The sequence below is a fragment of the Chelonia mydas genome, chromosome 1, assembly GCF_015237465.2.
Source record: "Chelonia mydas isolate rCheMyd1 chromosome 1, rCheMyd1.pri.v2, whole genome shotgun sequence".
Taxonomy (NCBI): domain Eukaryota; kingdom Metazoa; phylum Chordata; order Testudines; family Cheloniidae; genus Chelonia; species Chelonia mydas.
Window position 1 is genome coordinate 146,104,602 of NC_057849.1, and position 21,623 is coordinate 146,126,224.

Genomic DNA, 21,623 nt, shown 5'->3' on the forward strand with positions numbered 1-21,623 from the left:
TTATTATTGTTTTCCAACTTCTGCCAGTTGGCGGTCAGTAACAAAATACTGAAAGTGTGACTGAGAGAAACATTAACACTTGCACATTTATGTAGTGTGTTAAAATTTAAATGTGAACATGTTACTTCTAAAATTGAAATGTGTTTTTTTTTCCTTGCCTTCCCACTTTTCATTCCTGTTTACCAGCTGGTGCCACTGGAAAAAGCTGGGAAACAGTAAGTACTGGGAAGTGAGCAAAAAACACACTTGTCCCACACTTCTGAAATTTCCTACAGAAAAACTGGAGTTTCCAATGGAAAATTTGAAATGCAAGAAAAATTCTGATTTTCCAGTCAACTTTACTTGACAGTCCTCTTTTTGTGTGGTTATTTTTGTAAGTACTTTATTGGCTTTTAAAAAGATATGTGATAATAGCAAAAACCATGCGCATCTATTTTCTAGTCAGCAGAAGAACACTTCAGTCCTACACAACATGCTATACCCACACAGTGAGACAACGATTCATGCCCCTTCATGCTAATCTGATCAAAGTAGAATATCAGACTACAGTATCTTATTCATATATAATAGCTTCATCTGATCACAACCAACATTTAAAATCCTTTATTCTTAATTATACAGCGGTATGTCAGGCACTGTTCACAAAAACACTTTAAAAATTAAAAATCCTTGATTTGGTCAATAGCAATGTAGGGAGTCATTCTCCACTCTCCACCAGGCAGGCCCAATCCTGCAAAACTAGGAGGTTACTATTGAATCATATGATTTTATTTGGTAACCAATTATCCAAGATCATTACATGCAGCATTACCATGTCTACAATGGAAACGTTAAACAAATTTTAAATCGCTGCTGTCTGATTCCCAGTTTTGACACACCAGCAGCAAGCTGCACAATGAGAGTTTCTGTTCAAAATCCTAGGGCTTGTCTACAGTCAGTCAGTGCATGGCAATCCAGGGTGTGAATGTACAGTGTTGCGTACAAAGCTGTGAGGACAAGTCCTAAGCTACAGAGTTCAACTTCTTTAAAAAAGGTTTTGATCCAAACACAGTATATCTGTAAAGTAGCTATAAAAGGCAGCTATAAAAGGAAAAAAGATAATTTAGGAGCTTGAAATTGCTAAGGAGCTAAATTTAAGTGGTTTGAGCATTGTACTTTGTGAACTCTCCCATACTTGCTAAAGTTTGGGTTTCTGGTAAGTTTAACTTTAAACTCTGAATTTTCAGGCTTCTAAATGTTATTTTCTTCACTAACTACATCATTGTAAAGATTTTTACTGTTAAATTACGGATATATATTCTCAACCTTGGACTTCTTTTTTCCAGAAGTTTTCCGTCTAGTTAATTTTCATTATTTTCTTCACCTAAGCACTATACATTCGGATTCACAGTAACAAAGGAACCTGTCATTATGGCTGAACAAGGAACACTTTAAAGCATTGCTAAAATTGTTTTCTGTAATGTAGATATCACATACAGAATTCATGAAGGGGTGGAATGGAGTAAAAGATTTTATTGGCATCCATTTTAGATTGTGTATATTACTTATATGGTCATCCCATAATGAAACCTTCATACCACATAACCATGTATTTTTGATAAAGCGCCATATAGGGCCAAAATAAAAAGATACCCATTGACGACTTCAGTGGACTTTGGATCAGATCCATAATCTCTCTCTGTTCTGTGTGTGCACAAACCAAGTGTGTATGTACATATGCACATGTATATGCATACCTATATATATTTACAAGTGTGTGTGTAACAGTATAATAAATATATACAGACAGCCTCATTGAATCATCATTTCTATAATGTTTGTCTTTTTTGTCTTAACATTTGTAATTAAATAGTCCTAGTCAATAGCTGACTTTTGACTCTGGAGATGCAGATTTCAGCAGGCAGCCCATATCCCATCATCTTATTTTTGCCTTGTTCTGAACCTTATTTCCACAGAAATAAAAGTGAGAACTGGCAGCCAGCAGTTGTGAAAGCTCTTGTTAATTTAAGGTGCTGGCTGCCACTTCCCACCTCTGCTTCCATTTCCAAGGAGAGAGATGTTGTGTCTGAAAAAAATCAAGTACAGGCAGGTTTTCGAATCTGTTTTTTTTTAAAACTTGCCCTCACTTTACTTCTGCCAGCAGCTGAGCAGTGTCCAGTACAGATTTCAGCTGCTAGCTGTCACCAATTATCTTTAAAAGTTTCCCCTGTTGTCAAGGCTGAATCCCCACTTTGTCACTCTGAGTGCAGAAAGTGGGGGCCCACAAGGATTCTTAAATTAATACTTGCCACTCCAGGCTTGAATTAAACTCCCAAGGTTACAGTTTTTCTCTGACTTTGGCTTGGTAAATGCTGCCACCACCCAAATGCAAATCAAAAATAAAACAAAACAAAACAAAAACAACCCCTTGGACCCAGGAAGGAGCACTTGGGAATTCCTCCCTGTGGGGTATGCTCAAGCCCTTTTCACTTCCCCCTCCTCGCTTTGGGGAAGAGCTGAGAAAGAAAACAAAGGAAATTAGCTGTTACCCCCAGCTAATCAAACAGCATATGCACAAACCTCTTAGGACATCAAAAATCCAATCCTGGTTTTTTGTTTGTTTGTTTGTTTTTTAAAGAAAAGTAAATTTTATAAAAAACAAAGAGAAAGAAAATACATTTGGAATTTAGGCTTTTGCTAGATTTTAAAAGAGTAATTCCAAAAAATTAATCACCAAAATAGCTTCTTGGGGCTTCAGCTTAAAGGTTACAAGCAAACAAAAGCATCTGGGGTTAGCACAGAGGAGAGCCACAAGCCAAAATAAAGAGATAACCTGATAGCATCTAACTAAACATTCCCTATCCAAATTTTTCCTTCTAGGTATGGAAAATACTTTTTCATACCTGGTTCAAACCTTACACAGCATTTCTGCTTATAGCATTGCTGCTCCATGTTTCTGCAGCCCAGAGAACAACAGACAAAGGGAAAGTTTCTTTCCCCTTTTTAAAAAGTTCTAGCCTTCCCATTGGCTCTTTTGGACAGGTGCCCACTTTTTCTTTTCTCTTTACCTGGGGGACTTCTTTACTTGCTTTACTTGTAAAGAGTTTAAAACAGCTCCCAAGAGGGATTTTACAGCTTACTGGCTGGCTGGGTGTCCACTGAAGGGAGCTACCCCCCACTTTATTTATCTCACCTATATTGATACTGACTAAAGGAGGTCGAGCCTTTTTGGCACCTGCAACTTGTAGACCCTTAAATGTGCAGTTACTCATGGCAAAATGTAAACTTTTAAAAATAAAGATGTTCCTCCAACCCGAACTCAGCTGTGGTCTTTATAAAAAGATTTTCAGTGTTAACATGGGATAATAATGTTTGTTATTTCTCCCATTTCTTTTTAGAAGAGAAAGTCCTCCATTTTTTTTCTATCCTGCATCCCGATCTTTGATCTCAGAAAAAGATTTTTCTGCACTGTTTTCCAGCACAAGTAATTGGAAACAAGGTTCTCAATCATGCTACTACTCACTTTCTAAGGTCATCTGTGGAAGATCTGAAAGATCCGGTTGTCTCCAATCCCTTGAACCCAACTTCCAATGTTACAGTATCTGGGGGGACCAAAATGGAGGGGAGGACCATGCCTGAGTCCAATCCAGCTCACTCCCATGTAATCATATACATTTTTTGGCAAAGATCTGAAAAGATGGCGCTGCTACTGGCCTCCCACCCCCAAACTCTGCCTCACCATCGACAAAAGAGGAGCAAGTATAGGAGCCCGACTAGAGTCTGGGGCAAGAGCTGCTGGGAACCCCAGTTGGGAGCAGAAGCAGGTCTGGGGTTCATCTACCTCCATCTCTCACTTGCAGGGACACAAATCACCGCCTCCTTAGGAGCACAGGAAGGAAAGGAGGAGGGAAGGGAACGAACCATGGCTCCTGAATCCCTTAAGGTTATTATAAAGTATTATAAAACTGATATTAGGAAGGGGAACATCTTATTGGCTAAGGGTATCTGAGTGTGCAAGTGTTCAGAATAATTACAAAGGTCTGGGCAAGAGCTAATTTGCCAACTTTGAGGTGGTTATGCTCCTAAAAATGGAAACAAAAGGAACCTTCAATTATTTAAAAAACCCAATAGTATAATGTGTGAAGCACTCCAAAAGCGTCTCTCTCTTTATGAATTAAGTTGTCCCCATCACTCTAGTATCTGAATGCCTGCATCCGTCACATCTTCTGCATGTATCACACCAGTTTTGTTTTTAATATGTGCACATTTCATGGAGCAGATAGAAAATGGTCAGAGTAAAATCATTTACCATATAATTATTAGTACTACTTCCAAGTACACAAAGATGAGCAGGTGGCATCAGAGAGCTGCACTCAATATACCGCAAACTACTCAGTGCTTTCTTCCAGTATTGCTATGGAGACTATTGATTAAACACAAACCACTGCAAGGTAAGTGAGATAACAAGAAACTTTTGAATATATACTTCTTGAGGGCTGAAATTCAATGTTCCTTCATCTTATCAGAGCTGATTTAAGATGGAGAGACAGACGGGAAGACAAACATATAGCAGAAATGATTTAGTGTTGGTAATCTTGTTCCATTTGCAGTACATGGAGGAAGAATTTATCTTTGTTAATTTTTAAACAAACACATTTGTAAAATATCATGGGCTTTGAGTGTAATAGCTAGCTAGACATGGATTTCTCCTTCTCATACTCAGAATAAAGCAGATAATTTTTGCAACTGTTTTCAAAAATCAAATTATTTCCTAGTTCAAATATTGTAGTGTTTAACAGAGTAAATTCAGTGTGTGTGAAAAACACACACACTGTTATGGCTTACACACTGCAAAATCATCACTGAGGCCGTAGGAGATTAAAGAATAATTTTTCAAGTGTTCCATGCTACCATGGCCAGACTCGTTTAAATTCAGCTGAGCATTATGATTTTTAATATTTGGGATCTTTACTAGAACACTATTACTAGAAAGAAATACTGATTCTTCCTTTACATACAGTATAATATGACTTTGCTTTTTAATATGTGATACTAACATAAAAATACTAGAATGAAAAGAGTAGTAGTATGGTTGTATACATAATGTACTGTATATAAAGCTTGATTCTGCTTTTATTTAGACTTATACAAATCTGTAGTACAAGTTAAAAGTGTGTGGACTTGGATGTATGGGTCAACACCACCTCAGGCACAACATATATCAAGCTGCCAGCCAAAATCTGGGACACACAAAATTAATGAGCAATTCTGAAAATTTGGCTGTGTATGGTCAATCAGTGTTTGCCAATCTACAGTTCAACTTTTTTAGATTTGGACTTTGAAAGTTCTTTGAAAAATTAATACAAATTGACAAACAAATATGAGAGTATATTTTCCTACATTGACTCTTTCTCTGAGGTCTGACAGGTTGCCTTCTTTTCTATATATTGCAAACTCGGGACTCTGAAGTACAGCTTCTGAGCGGGTCATCCAACTGTGTAGTTCTGTTGTATCGACGTCAAACCTAAGATATAGAGAAATACAAGAAATTTTTTCTTTCGATATAAAACCTTTAAAATTAACAACCACAGCAAAGATGTTATACCAGGTGTTTCAACCTTAATTATGAATTAAATATGAAAAAAAGTGGTGATTGCCGTCAGAAACAGAAGTTCTAGGTAGGCTGCATTCCAGAAGATACCACATAAAACTGTCAACTGTAAAACTTAGGAGCCCTTTTGTAAACCTACAAATGCTTCCTAGTTTTTTTTACACTAATCTGTCTACTGAACAGACAACTCCACTTTCGCATCCAGGTGTCCAGATTTATGAACTGACTTCTTTTGTAAAATATGCAAAGAATGACTTTCACAGCTAAGAAAAGCTTTGCAAAACCCCTACTGTCTCAATTAGGGAGGAGACAATTTATAGATGCACTTGTAGCATTCATACCACAAAGGTTCTGATTCTACCTTCTACTGAGCTGATATGAAGGATACAGTCCGAAGGAGGGAGGGAGTCTTTCCCAACTGATTTATGTTAGCTCTAGTTACCAGTCAGCTGACCTTTAAAAAAACAACATTGTGCAAAGTTGGGAAATTAAAAATTTAGTACCATGTGGAATTATTTTCCCTGTGTTCCCACCCCACAGACTTTTCAGTACTTTGTTTTATAGCTGTTTTTTTTAAATGGATTTTATTTCTTCACCGTCACCTGCAACACTGATTCACCTTTTCTCATTCAGAAAGAAAGGAGTTCAAAATGAAGGTGCATTTAGGACCAGTTTTATTATGTGTAGGGACCTAATTTTCTGTGAAGCGTGGAGGAGTCATGAAGCTGCAAGCTGATTTAGTCTCTACACAATAGGTTCCAGATTTGACTCCCTCTCCAGTGCTGTTGCCAACACAGGTGGAGAGAGAATGCAAGGAGAGTCTGTGTAGATTTAAAAGCACTGGGACTGAAGCAGCTGCTCTATAGAACCCAAAATCAAATCACTTCAGACAATTTCTCTAAATAATTCCCTGACTTTAAAATGGGCTTTTGCTTGGCATATATTTAAAAACTTGGTAATTTATTGTCTCTGAAATTCTTTCCCTTAAGTAGTGTGCATGCTTTGGTTTTCCAGCTGCAGAATGAGTGTCTGTCATCCTCCATGCCACCACCCTTAACCAAGGTGCTGTCTTTTACTCTACCTTCTCTCTGTAGCCTAACACCGCCTGGCTGTATTCAAATCTTGGGGATTCTTACTCCACAGTATGTCGAAGATCTGACCTTTACACTCTAACTATACCATTTGAAATTTCGTATCGGCTTTTACCATCCCTTATCTTCATTACTGCAACTCCTTTTTCTCAACCATCCTCACCTCTCTCCCTTTTACCTTACCGGTTATCAGCTCTGTTCAAAAAACTGCTGCTGAGGCCACGCTCCCGGCCTTCTGTTCTAACCGTGTCACCTGGTGTTAGTCCTTCCAGTGAATCAAATACAAACTTTACCTTTAAGGCAGTTCACAACTTAGTTCCTTTCTACTTACCTACTTCTGTATCTTATGACTCTCAGACACAAATTCAATTTCACGAACTCTGCCTTGATCCCATTTACCTACTCTCCCACAAGCATCTTCACACTTTCTTCTATGCTGTTTCTTATGCATAGCACACTTTTCTGAGCTAGTCAGTAAAATCTCTCCCCTTTCTCCCAGATCTTTCTTCAAGACCCACATCTACTGTGATGCCTACTGGAAACTGCCAATTGATGACGACTAGGTAGATGACCAGCAGCGACCTTCGATATCTATCATTTGTTTACTGATATTTCAAAAGTCAAAAAAGTAACTGAATGACTCAAAACTACCTGTGCACATAAATACATGAATTATAGAATTTTTCATTTAGCCTCTCCTCCATGCCTATTCCTTCCAATTGTCTGTTACACCCACATGTGTCATGTCTTAATCTAGATTTTAACCTCTTCAGAAAAGAGACTGCCTTTACTGTGTACTTGTAAAGCACTGAACACAGAGGAGAGGAGCCCTGATCCCGATTTGGGCTCCTGGATGCTATCATAATAAAAATAACAAGTAATAACAATTAAGAAAATATGGTCCGACAGTTATCTATCCAGACATTTTGAATGCATCGTCACTGGAGTATCTGAGCCCATAAAGCAAAATTATCTAAATCACTTGACAGTCAAATTTGAATGCCTTATCTCCAACAAGGCAAGGCAATTTTTAGTCTAAACTGAGATTGCCATTGGTTTATTTAAAGGAATATTATGGTCTTGATTTTCAAAAAACATTTTGTAGAAGCCAACCTTTTGTATTAAGCATTTATTTATTTATGTGCAGGAAATGAGGGCTATTTTGAAAGTTACACTGTATGTATAGGCACATTAAAATTGCAAGATCATTTGGGAATTTATGAGCATGAGCTATTCAAACTTCCACACACATTCAAACTTCCACACATATATATAACTTGAATGCCATGGAAGTGCATATGCAACCATTTTGAGCTGAGGCCCATTGAAAATCTGTGGCTTGCAGTAGAGTAGTAGGTCCAAGTACGTATGTAAATCAGCGGGTGTGACATTAATATAGCTTGCTAGCACTTCACTTTTGCTGTCAATGGCTGAAGATATAAAGCAGCATAATTTCAATCCATGACGACATCTGGCTGGTTGTCAGATTGAGATCTCCCTCATCCTAAAATGGGTGACCTCAAGCACCAGTGTAAGGGGACGAACAACGGGTATTTTTAGTATATGTGATAATTCAGAGAGAAGTAGTGTAAGCAGAAAGGGCACTTCTATACAGCACCTCTGAATATTGTGTCTTGTTACCTCTGTGTCCCCCTTCCCAGCTTCTGCTTGAACCAAAGCCAATCAGAAGAAAGACTTACAAAAAGCAATGAAAAGGTAGTGGAAGACACACCTACACCCCTTCCGACAAGGGTAACAGGATTAAGGAAACTCCCCTAGCCTTATTTGCATCAAAGAAAGGACAGGAAGGCATCCCCATTAGCATACAGAATGAAGAACAGAGATTCCAAAGCAAGAACCACACAGAACTTTGGGACCAGGAAAGAACTGTATGATGGGGAATCTCTGCTCTAGATGTTAATGAACCCATGCCTGCACACACCCAGCTCAGTAGTTATCAGACCAATTCTAGTAATAAATTCTTTATTGGTATCCAAAATACTGAAGTTGCCTAATTGCATTGTGAGCTCCCTCAAAGGAACACTGCCCATAGCCAGGAATCATCAGTTCCTCTTGTCTAGCCTGAACAAAATAACTTTGGTACACTCCCAAGAGCCATCAGTTTACCCACAAACAAATGTAGTTTTCTCCCTTGAACCACTATTTTCTCTCTACAAAACCCCCTACCCATGCGCAAGTAAGTGCTCTGATGCCTGGATCCAAAATCTGTATCAGTTCCATTGCGACTTCATCTTCTCCTAACTGATTGTGCTGGGGGCTCTGCCTGTCTCCAGCACTCTGGACCCACAGCTACCACCACCACCTGGGATCCCCCATCGATTCAAGCTTCACGGAGTGGTGAGAACCTAACACTCTCTCTCTCTCTCTTTTTAGGTACAGCCTTCTGACCCTGACTTGTGAGATCAGTTATAGTTTTCTAAACCTGAGTTTTGTAATCAAATTTAAGTTAGATTTAATATTATAACTGTTTTGCTTGTTTGGCTCCCCTTCTGTGGTTATTACCTGACAAATAACTTTCATGGTTAAGCTGGTTGCTTCTCTGTCTCTTTCTGCAGCAACGCTCCTCATACCTAAGCTAAAGATCCCTGCAGTGCCCAAAAATCCTGTGGGGTTTTCTAATCCAGTGGGTCACTACCAGAACAACTGTAATGTGAAAATGGGGATAGGGAAATGCTGAACTTGGGGCATGTGAGGGTGGCAGTTTGGAAGTGCTGCTCGACCCAGCCTGCTCAGACATACTCTCTTCCAGTGTGGGGCCCATGGCACGTGAGAGTAACAACTTGGAGGTGCTGTTCGACCCAGCCTGCTGAGTCCAAGGACATATAAGGGGTCATCTTGGGATTGGTGATTAACCCACTCCTCTCAGATGCTCTCTGTTAATGTGTGTGTGTGTTCGTCTGATTCTGGGGCTGGAAGAACCCAGCCCTGGGGAACCTAGGTTCTGCAGGATAGCTCCATTGGGAGGGAACTTGTAGAAGGGAGAAGTAGAGCTCCATATGAGAACAAGGGACACAAGCAGTATATTGATAGAATTACAGAACCCCACCCCCACAAGAAGAGTAACCCTAATAAATGAAAAGGAGTACTTGTGGCACCTTAGAGACTAACCAATTTATTTGAACATAAGCTTTCGTGAGCTATAGCTCACTTCATCGGATGCATGTAGCTCACGAAAGCTTATGCTCAAATAAATTTGTTAGTCTCTAAGGTGCCACAAGTCCTCCTGTTCTTTTAGCGAATACAGACTAACACGGCTGCTATTCTGAAACCTAATAAATGAGCATACCCCAAAGTAACAGGCAAATCTGGTAACTGTCTGTGTAATCCAATGGCGAGTGAGTGCTATAGAACCCCTTCTGGGACACTCCATAAAGGGGATGAGTTTTTATAGTCCTCAACTAGGGAGCTTTGTCTCTTTAGTTCAAACTATATAAGCTCTTCTTTTAGCTCTGGAGGCCCTTGGTTGAATTCCCAATGTGTCAGCCAAGTCGCCATTTCTAATTTCCTGCTCCTCCACTACATTTGTATACTTTACCCTATTTATCAGAGACCTACTCACAATACTTCTCTCTGAATTGGCACATTGAGAGGTCCTGTTCTTCATTCCTTTCTACTGGTGCTTGAGGTCACGCATTTTAGGATGAAGGAGATACCAATCTGACAACCAGCCAGAAGTCATCATAGATTAAAATTATGCTGCTTTATATCTTCAGCCATTGACAGCAAAAGTGAGGTGCTAGCAAGCTGTATTAATGTCGCATCCATTGATTTACATATGTACTTGGACCCACTACTCTACAGCAAGCCACCTATCATAGCTTTGCACCTGGAAAATCTTCAGAAATCGCACCCTATGTTTACAACAAAATGTGATTTTGTTAAGTCACTTGCTCCTCTTAATTAACGTTGCCCACACAAACACTACATAACCAAGGAACACCAGCAAAATTTCAGACACCTGAATCCTCCCATTTTAGTCTAGCTAAGTATGGTTATATAATAGAGAATAGCAAGCACTAAATCATACACAAGTGCACAAGGGTCAAACAATCTACAGAGCTGGAGATAAAGTGCTTGTCAACCTGCACACAGCTAGGGTTTACACAATTTGCAGCTCAGTGAAGGCCTATTTGAAACAACATATGTTAACGAAATTAATCTCTGAAAACAGTTATTTCTAGTTTCTAAAACACAAAATTTAATATTAGATACTGCTGAAAATACAAAGAGAATGAACTGAAAAGCAAAGTCTGGCATAACCCCTTTTAATATATCATGAAAACATTTATTTAAAATAAAAGCCTAGTTTATATGAAGAATAAATGTATATGATTTTGCTAACATTCCCTAAATATTAAACACTAGATGGAGCAACTATGCTTTTTTATCAGGCCTTTCCTTTCCTCAAAGTACAGACTGTCTGCTTCATATTCATAGTTTGTCATTATACCCATAATAACACTGTGACAAATAGACTTTGCATGGGCATATTACATAGAATGTACAAAGTAATTTACCAAGTGGCACAAGAAAGGCTTCTTTACACAATATTCAGGGACATTAATAATACAAATACATATAAATGAAATGTTTAGCAGCTAAAACTGGTTTGCCTTTTAAAAGCCTTAAGGGAGTAAAATGTTGTTTACAGTTTACGTTCTTTTTGGATCATGCACCTGACCTGCACACTCCAGAATATGTCAATGACACCCCTCCTGCCAAAATGCTGCAATGCATCATTCTATTTACTTTGGTTTTGTCTGACAATAGTCAATTATTTCTATTAACTGTTTTTAATGTATGTTTTTGACCCCAGTCTGTCTGTTTTGTTTTCATAAGGACAGGTCATTTCTTTTTAAAGAATCTCCCTGTCAACCACAACAGAACATTTCACATCCTTGGATCCAAACCAAATCATTCTTGGGTTATAAATTGGTCAAAGGACACCCACACCTCTCTCCAAATGTGTCCTAACAGCAGGTTTTTGGGGATAAAGGGGAGACACCACAGCCTACTAAACAGAACACATTTTATAGCATAATGGATAGAGCACTGGACTGGGATTCAGGAGACCTGGATTCAATTCCCATCTTTGACAGAGTGGCAGCAGGACACTGGCACTTTCCGTGTGCCTCAGTTGCCCCATATGGAGATAATGATACTGACCTCCTTTGTAAAGTGCTTTCAGAACAGTGCATATAAAAGCTAGGTATTATTATCACTACCACCAGCAGTACCTTCTATCAAAGGAACAGATGGGCAGCCAACTCCACCACAATTCACAAATGCAGCATTCATGGAGCAGCCAAGCTTCCCATTCTTCCTCCTTGAAACAGAGACACTCAACTCATCTGCAAGGAGACCCTGAGCTGCAGCTTCATGATTTTTTTTTAAAAAGAAACCTTCTACTTTTTTAAAAATAATATAAATTTAAAAATTAAAAAAACAAAAAAAAAATTTAAAGGAACTCTAAAGCACAATCATCTCTAATATCCACTCTTTCACCAGTGCAGGTTGATTCTTTATTTTAAATATACTTTTTTATTTTTTTGAAACCAACAATATTTAATAAAGCTTTAGAAGAGCAGAAGAGAGGCTGAGTCAGTTGGGAAGTACTATTCCCAAGAACACGCCACCCAAGGAAACGGGACACATTTGTATGGCAAATGGAGGAGAGTAACACAATATGGTTATGCACCTTCAGAAATTTCAGATAAGCACTCAATGTCTGGCTGCTTTTTTCAGCCCAACACAAACCTCTAACTCTTGAAGACTCTTTTCTAGCTCTTTCTTTTAATAAATGGGAAAACTTACTGAACATATATAGAATAATACATGGTATAAAGGAGAGAGCTAGGGGAACAGACAGATGTTCTTGATCTCATGGCAAAAGAACAAGGGGACAGTCAATGAAATGAAAAGGTGGCAAATTCTAGATTGCAGAATTCATTGCCAGTGGAAGTCAAAGATGATAAGAATTTAGCAATAAGGGACTGGACATTTTAGCAAGATTAAATTTGAGATTGAACATTTATATGGATAAAGAATATCCAGTCATCATCCACTTGATTTTTTTGAAAAAAATATTAAACTTAATGCTTCAGGGTTTAAGCCAGTCTAACTATTAGAGACCAGGATAAGACCAAATAGGGAAGGGGGAGGGGCAGAATAGCCCACACCTGCCTACTACAGGCTCTTATAACTTCTTCTGAAGCATCTGGTATTGACCATAGGTGGCCCCGGGAACTGAAAAATGTCTGAGGCACCTAAGATACCCCACTCTGCACTGCTGCTCGGCGGAGGGCCAAACTAAGGTGCCAAGATGTCAGAACCTGTAACTGGGGACACAGATAAGAGCTATTTCTCCCTGCTGCTCTGTGTGTGTGTGTGTGTGTGTGTGTGTGTGTGTGTGTGTGTGTGTGTGTGTGTGTGTGTGTGTGTGTGTGTGTGTGTGTGTGTGTGTGTGTGTGTGTGTGTGTGTGTGTGTGTGTGAGAGAGAGAGAGAGAGAGAGAGAGAGATGGCTACTCCTAAGAAAAATATACTCAAAGAAATGAGATGCGTTTCCTGAGGTCACTGATCATCCTCTATCCTAAAGGTGAATCCAAGAGAATAGCTGATTGACCAAAGATACCAGGGAGTATGGAAACAGGTAGCAGGCCACCAGTCCTTCCTCCCCAGAAGACAATACAAGGTAGGTTTGGATGGAAATGGGGCCTGGTCCTCAACTGGTTCAGATATTTTGGATAAGTGTCCAGCCTTTTGAGACTTCTCTTCCCCATTATTAGATGTATATGGAGTTTCAGTTTGGTAAGCTGAAGCCATATAACATCACACTTTCCCATTTACTATAGCTGGTCTGTGTAAGAGTGTACAGTGTGCTTTTATGCTCTATTAGCAATTAAGTTTGCATGCTTTTCATTTTATTCCCTATAGAGGCACAGGTTAGACTTCACTGCAACCAGGAATTCAACAGCAAAAATCCTACTGACTTCAGTGCGCCCAGGATTTAACCAAACAATCAGTAATGCTGATCAGGAGACACTGGGATTTTGGTGGGAAACAGTCTTGCTTATCTTCTGAAACAACAAAGCAGTAACCATTATTCTTTCTGTCTCAAACTTATTTCCCTGTCTTCTCAACTTTTTTCCAAAGCTGCTTCCTGACTGGTTCTCCTCCTCTGGCACACTCTTGTGGAATACAAAGGAAGGAAGGAAGGGAAGGGGGTCTGTTAGTGGCAGTGTGAGTAGAAATGCCAGAGGACAACCTCCACCCACATGGTAACCCAATCACAGGCCATAAACCTCTAGCTGTACGTCAGTGGGCAAGTTCTAGGTCTCCTACTCATCAACCACAGGTCCGTGTCCTACAGGTAGTCCACTAAAAGGCCACTAGTGCAGTTATGCTGAATGAGAGCCCACATAATATTTGTCCAGGGACTATATAGTAATAACTACCATTCATAAAAATATACCTAGAAACCAATGTAGAAAAAAAGTTTGAAAGCAATGTAGATCATGTTAAAGATATTAAAATAATGAATACTAGATTTTCTGTTTTCTCTCCTCCATATCTCAATTATATTTTCTACCATTAATTATCAAGAGAGACAATACCAATGCATGGTTAATAAACATGGACTCTGTCTCAGCAGGAGCAAAGTACTTAAGTTTGTGTCAACTCAAAACTAATCGGATCACAATTAAAAAATCATCTATTTATTAATGGCAAAGACATTGGCCCCAGGTATGTATGAGAAACCACAGTACATTTATTCTGAAATGCACTCTCTCTATCTTATCTAAAATTATGTTAGGGCATGATTTGAGATGAGAGCTACAGAATATCTCCAGGACTGTATATTAGACTCTAATATATTCCTTTTTAAAAAACAAAAGATAAAACATACAGAACAGAATTTCTCAAATTTGTTTTTCAAAGGTTAAACTGTAGTGATATGGCTGAGAGGGCAACATACAGACAACTCCTCTCCTGCTCTCAACGAACAAAAAACAAAACAAAAAAAAATCTAGTTTATTACTGTCAAAATACATCAATAAACTACACTGTTTATTGTAGAACTGGCAACATGCCTGCAAGTTATCATAGTTTGTCAATTCATAATTTGATAACATTTCCTGTTTTCTTTATAAATACTAATCATTTTTAATATGTATCCCTGTCAGCTTCAATACTTTAGCTAGTTTAAGAGGCCATAGTTGACAAGCAGTACTCCCCTTTATAATTTTCAGTTAGTGTAATACTAGATGCTTCCACACATAAATAGTTGCTATAATCCAGCTAACATTTAAATTCCTGCTCTGGGATAATTTCCCTAAACACTGACTTCAGCTACGTAGTCTGCATGTCTTAATCAATTCAACGCTCACTATTAGAGATCAAGAGAATGCTAACAGGAAAGAAAAATATGGACCAATACTGTGTATGTAATGGCTTGCAACCTTGGTTCATAGCTATAAATTAGTAAAGAGGCCCATTTAATCTTGGAGATCTACAGTATTTATGATGGGAAAGTGTCCCTTGGTTACTGGTGCTCTGTTTAGCTCAACTGATGGTCTCTGCAGGAACAGAAGTCTTCTTACTTCACATTGAGATTGAGAACTCCTTAACCATTCAGTTTGGGAAAAAAACAGGCAGACAGACAGAAAGTGAAAGGTACAAGATTTTTTTTTTCCAGAAATAAAGGAATTTTTAATTAATTCCTTTGTTTTCTCAATTTCAGAATTAAATAATTCCAGTATTTCCTGTGATTCTCATATGTTCATACAGTATCCAACACAATGGGGCCTCTGTGCTGATTAAAATGTTTGGTCACTACTAAATTATTAATAGTAATGAGCACATGAAAATAAAGTCTTCAAACGGTTCAGAGAGCAGATGCAAGAGCTTTGTGATTCAGAAAAGAATGCCCTTTTCAGCACCGCTCATTTGACTTTAACAAGTTAGGATCCATTATTAAAATAAACCAGTGGTTCTCAAACTGTGGGTCGCAACCAGTGGTGAGCTGGAGCCGGTTCACACTGGTTCGTGTGAACTGGTTGTTAAATTTTGAAGCCGGTTTAGAACCGGTTGTTAAAGGGGTGGCCATCCCGCCTGAGCTCCCGTCCTGTCTGTCCTGCATGAGCTCTTGGCTGGGGAGGCTCCCATGAAGAATTTTTACTCACCTGGCAGCACGGTGGGCCTTCGGCGGCACTTCGGTGGCGGGTCCTTCAATGCCGCCGAAGACCCGGAACGAGTGAAGGACCCAAAGCCGAATTGCTGCCGAAGGCACGGAGCAACTAAAGGAACCAGTTCTTCAGCTTCTGGCAGCTCATCACTGGTCGCAACTCCATTTTGATGGGGTCGCCAGGGCTGGCTTAGACTTGCTGGGGCCCGGTGCCAAAGCCAAACTCAAGCTCGAGGGCTTCAGCCCTGGGTGGCAGGGCTCAGGTTGCAGGCCCCCTGCTTGGGGCTGAAGCCCTTGGGCTTCAGCTTTGGCCCCCTGGCCCGAGGAGGTGGGGCTTTGGCTCTCCTGCCGCTCCCCAGGCGGAGGGACTTGGATGAGCTCAGGCTTCGGTCCCCACTCCTGGGGCCCTGTAGTATTTTTTGTTGTCACAGAAGAGGGTCACAGTGCAATGAAGTTTGAGAACCCCTGAACTAAACTAATGTATCTCATTTATCATCATTCCATTGTCATTTCATTGATATCTAGGACCCATGAAAAGAACAATTTTCAAATATCTTCAGAAGATACTAGATGTCAAAGTACAGGAAAGTTTTTCTCTAATTAACCTTGCTTTTGCACATATGTCTTAGGACACAATGGTTTCAATCTAACAAGACAGATCACAAATATTAGGTATATTTTATCTTCATAAAAATGTGTTTTAGTATTTCAGTGAAGGAATCTAACAGTACCGAAAAACATTTTGCAAAAGAAGGAACAGCATAAACATTCTCTTCAAGAATGAACACAATGTGACTGCAACAACGGTACCTTTTTATTCAATAGATAAATCTATCTTGAAGTTTGTATATCTGAGCACCTTTAGACAGGTTTGCAACCTAGTGGACTTTGAGTTTCTGGACCATCTCTGAATTTCCTGCAGGATTCAGAATTATACTGCTTATCTTTGTGACAAAAATAAGTTTTAGGATTTTTAGGATTTTTTAGAATTTTTCAGATTCCAGCCTGAGTTTGCAGGACTAGAACATGGAATTTTTATTTTTTTTTAAACTAAAGGGTTTTTTTCCTCAAAGTTTTGAGTCACAATTGATGTGGAATGCCACAATGCCATTTCTAAGGACTCTTTTCAGAACAGAACCACACTAAGTATAGAAAATGTCATGCTTGTACTACAAATCATCATCTGTGGTGGTTCTTTGACTTAACAAAATAATATTACTTTAATATTAGCATAATACCTATTAAATATTCAGTACAATATCATAGTAATTTGTTGGAACTACTTGTACAAACTACTTCATAATCAGCCTGATAAAAACAAAGGTACTAATTAATTACAATACTACAGGCATATTGAATCTTTTTTCCACAGAAACCCCCTTTCCCAAATTATGCAAACATTCAAATGACAATAGTTAATCTTTGTAGTCTTATCCAAACTTTATCACTGATCTTTCCCAACCCTTTAGTACTTCTCACCTCTTCCTAATTTCTGAATCCACTAGGATCTGCCTCTTCTTCTGTGGTGGAGGTGGTGGGAGTTCTTCTTTAGCATGCTTAACCAGGATTTGTTCTCTGGTGGTCACCATAGTTACAGTTTCCATTACAGTTGTCTGTGTTAGTGGTGTCTGAGTGGCAGTGACAGCCTGTGAAATCTGTGAGACGTATTGAAACAGAGGTCACACAATGCTTGAAAGACTTCAATAAAGACTGGAGTGCCAACAGGAAATAATGAGAAACTGCTCCTGTCTGATCCTGGGTTGACCTTCAGAACAAAACAACACTGTATTGAACTCAAACCAAATTGTTTTATCTGACTCATGCTATGCGAATAAGACATCTAGGAAAGTCAATATCAAAATCAGAAGGAATCCTAAGTAGAATGTATTTATTGGTGCTTTATAAATCATGTCAAATGAACAAAGGAGAAAAAGCTAAAGCCTGTTTCATGAGAAAAACTACAGAAATATTATATAATATTTCTGTAGTTTTTCTCATGAAACAGTAACATTTTATAATAAGCTAAAAAAGCTGGTTCCTTCATTTTAAATATTTATTTCTTGAGAACTGACCAGGAGTATATTTATTTGACTTTGATAAGATTTACTGCCTATTATTCTTTTTTTTTTACTGCTTATCATCATTTTCAAATTGATATTTAATTCATGACAATTAAAACATATTTGTGGCAAAGAGCCATTAACTAATTTACAAGAAATCTTAGCTTGGAAAATATTTACTGTGATGCGAGTAAATATATGACTGACTATGTTTCCATAATTAGAATCTAAGATTAATGGGATCATAAGTCCCACTAATGTTTACAAATATAAAACTGCAGATTAGTTTATTGAATATGGTTGAATACCAGTATTGCACAGGTCTGAAATACAGCTACATGCAAACAGGTGAGTTTAGAAAATACATGCTGCCCACTTCAGCTGGAGAGGGAATACAGAGATACTTAAGGTCACGGATAGGTCTTCCTATCAGTGATTTCAACAGGAGTTTTGTGTGCTTATGCAGCTTTTGGAATGATTAAGCTCTTGATATTTGGACCCATTGTTGTAATAATTGGGTTTACAAATTTACCCTAAGTGTAAGCTAAACTGTGAAAAATAAGTGTAAGTTCTAAAATGTCACAGTAACATATAATAACAAAAGTTGATGGGAAAAGGAACACACACACACACACACACACACACACACACAAAGACAAAGAGAAAGAGAGAGAGAGAGACTGAATAACTCCCAGCAAAAAAGACCTATTGCTATAATTCAAGGACTATGTTAAGATTATGCCTGGTAAGAACAGTGAGAGACCGGAAATCAATGACCCAGAATTGGTGGGTCAGAAATTAGGCCTAAGTGGGAGATAAAATGAGGGGATCCTTAAAATAAGAGACTTTGGAGAGAAAAACTGGTGACTAGAGCAAGCTTCACCACTATGGTTGCCTCTCTCACCGTTTCCTGTGACCCCTCACCTTCTTCATCCTAATCCTGAGAATGTCCTGACTAGACCAGACCTGATGACATCACCCTCTCCCCACTGGCTGCGGCTGAATTCTACCATCACCAGGGAAGTCAGACTGTTACTCTGCCCCACTCATGTGTCCTTTTCCTTCCCCACTTTATTTCTTTTCTCTCCCTCTCCTTTTGCCTACTGTCTGTCTTAGATGGCCAGAAGGATATATTTTGCGATACTGCTGTAAGTCTGTGACCAGAAAAGTAGCTAAAAGTGCTGTCCTAAACAACCCGATGCTGGTACAAGTTTGCCAGGTCTCAGGCTGGCTGATAAGACTGTGCTGGGCCTGTGTTTCTCTAGCAGTGACTTTGCAAATGAAAGTCAACGCCAGAGACAGAAGCTGCATTTTCTACTTTTGCTGTTCTTGTCTCTCCCCTGGCGTGTGCATTTGCCCTAGGCGAGGTCTACAATACAGACTTATATCGGTATGACTATGTTGCTCAAGGGAGTGAAAAATCCAACCCCCTGGGTGGTGTAGTTACACCGACCTAACCGCCATTGCCTACCCCATGTAGACAGCGCTATGATGACGGGAGAGCTTGTCCTGCTTGCACAGTTACTACCTCTTGGGGAGGTGGAGTAACTACGCCAGCAGGAAAAGCTCTCCTGTCACCCTAGCTGCATCTTCACTAAAGTGCTATAACAATGCGACAGCTCCGGTACAGCCATGCCGCTGTAGTGTTGTACATGAAGACAAGCCCTTATATCGTGTTCTAGCAAATGGGATCAGACTAACAGCAGCCGCAGCTGCTCCACCCCATCTCAACTAACAACTTCTCCTTTTCCCAAAAAGGTAGTTATTCCCCACCTAAGAGACTGTCAGATAGGTTTTTTTCCCTCTCTCTTTCTTCCTAAAGATTCTCTCCAGCTAAAAGGAAAGGGAACAGCACGGGATGCTGTTAAAATGAAAGACCCTTAATACTTCACATTTCCAATGATGTAGCTGTTTTCTATATCTTTAATAAAAGGTGAAAAGAAATGTAAATGCTGTGATTGCCATGGTACTAAGCAGGCTGAGCTCTCTGTATACCAAACCCCAAGTACTGTTTCATATTGGACAGTTTTGGGGTCACGTTAACACCACTGACTCTGTGGGCCTCTATATTCCATCTAAATTAATATCACTTCATGCCATTATACAGGTTCTCATTGAAGCAGGGAAGTGTCCTGCCCAGTCCATCAATCAAGCAGAGAAGGCACATTTCTTCCTTGTTCCTGCTAGCTGATTTGTAAGGGAGTTGGATGTCTTCTAGTTCCAGCTTCAGTGACCAGCTGATGGTTCAAGGAGCTGAAGCAGAATATGAAGATAAGGTCTGGCAAGGTAGCCAAAGTAGCACTGGTGCATGAAGATCTAGGGTTTTTAAGCCATGTTCATCACCTTGTTATCTGTATTCTCCTATTCCTAGGGGCAAGGATCTATGTCTCAATCTCCAAAAAGTTATGATGCTATATAAATGTATAGTAATTTGTTATACAAAGCTCCCTGAAGATCCCAATTAAAGAAGAGTATGTTCCTATACCAATTATTGGGATATTGGTGTTCCCATCAGTTATAAAGATACGGCATATCAGACTCTCTTTTTCTTTCCTTAGCCCCACCCCACTATCTTTCCCCATGGAGGGAAGAGAGTAATAAGGAAGGGGCCATACACTTGTTACCAGTCATTCTCTTTTTATAAAATACTATTAGTAAAATCAAACAGTATTCCTGCCAAAACTGCCTGATCTCCACCTCCATTGAGGAAGTGGGAAAATTCAACTGTTATTTGTCCAATCTATGTGGGAGCGGGGAGAGAAAGGGAAATTCCATTCTATTTATGAAACTGGTAATCTGTTTTACTTACTGTACATAATTTAGCACAGGTAGGACAACTGCAAGGGGGCTACATGCCTTTAAGCTCTAGCAACCCCAAGCTAAATGTATTTTTTTCTGTTAACTAACAAACAGTTAACATATTTTTACATAAGAACATAAAGATGGCCATACTGAATCAGACCAAAGGTCCATCTAACCTAGTATCTTTGGTTCCAACAGTGGCCGATGCCAGGTGCTTCAAACAGAATGAACAGAACAGGGCAATCATCCAGTAATCCATCCACTCTTGTCCAGTCCCAGCATCTGGCAATCAGAGGCTTTTAGTTACAAGGGGAAAAATTCTGTGGTCTTTACTCAAGCGAGTGCCAACAATTTGGCACAGACTGCAGCAGAGACCTTTTTAGCTGTATTTGAGTGTGGTGTATTTATTGGAATTGGTGGTATATTGGCACTATCACCTGGCAAATATCTGTGCTGAACAACTACTATAAAGTACTTGTTTAAGACAAGCCTTTTATTTTGCTTCTTAAATTGCTTCCAAAGTATATAGTATATATTTTTAAATTGCATCTCTCTTGGGCTCCTAGGTTACATGCCATGGCTTTAGTGTGCTCAGATATGACACGGTAGATCACAGCAATGATAAAGCAGCAAGTTAAAATGAAATACTGCTTTATAAAAACTAACACTTTTTTTAAAATGAACTTGCACAGCTCTGAAATAAATAAATTCAGATCAAACCTCTGCTATCTCAGGTTTTATAAAGTTTGCAGATGAAAAGATGAGGAGATCACGTGTTATTTTAAAGCTGTCATTTAAAAGCACCCAAAATCATTGTTTCGTCCTCATGTTCATTTGGGACTATACCCTGCCATCACTCTACACGCAACGCACT

The 21,623-nt window shown here is 39.2% G+C and overlaps 1 protein-coding gene across 7 annotated transcripts in view; it reads right to left on the reverse strand.

Moving 5' to 3' along the window:
- Positions 1–21,623, reverse strand: part of DMD (dystrophin) — a 1,912,888-nt gene that overhangs the window by 1,218,428 nt on the left and 672,837 nt on the right. For all 7 annotated transcript variants that reach the window (XM_043538015.1, XM_043538014.1, XM_043538013.1 and 4 more), the window contains 2 exons: positions 17,367–17,542; positions 5,380–5,503 (listed from right to left, as the gene is read on the reverse strand). In XM_043538015.1, the coding sequence (XP_043393950.1) occupies positions 5,380–5,503; positions 17,367–17,542 (300 nt within the window). The remainder of the gene's footprint in view (positions 1–5,379; positions 5,504–17,366; positions 17,543–21,623) is intronic.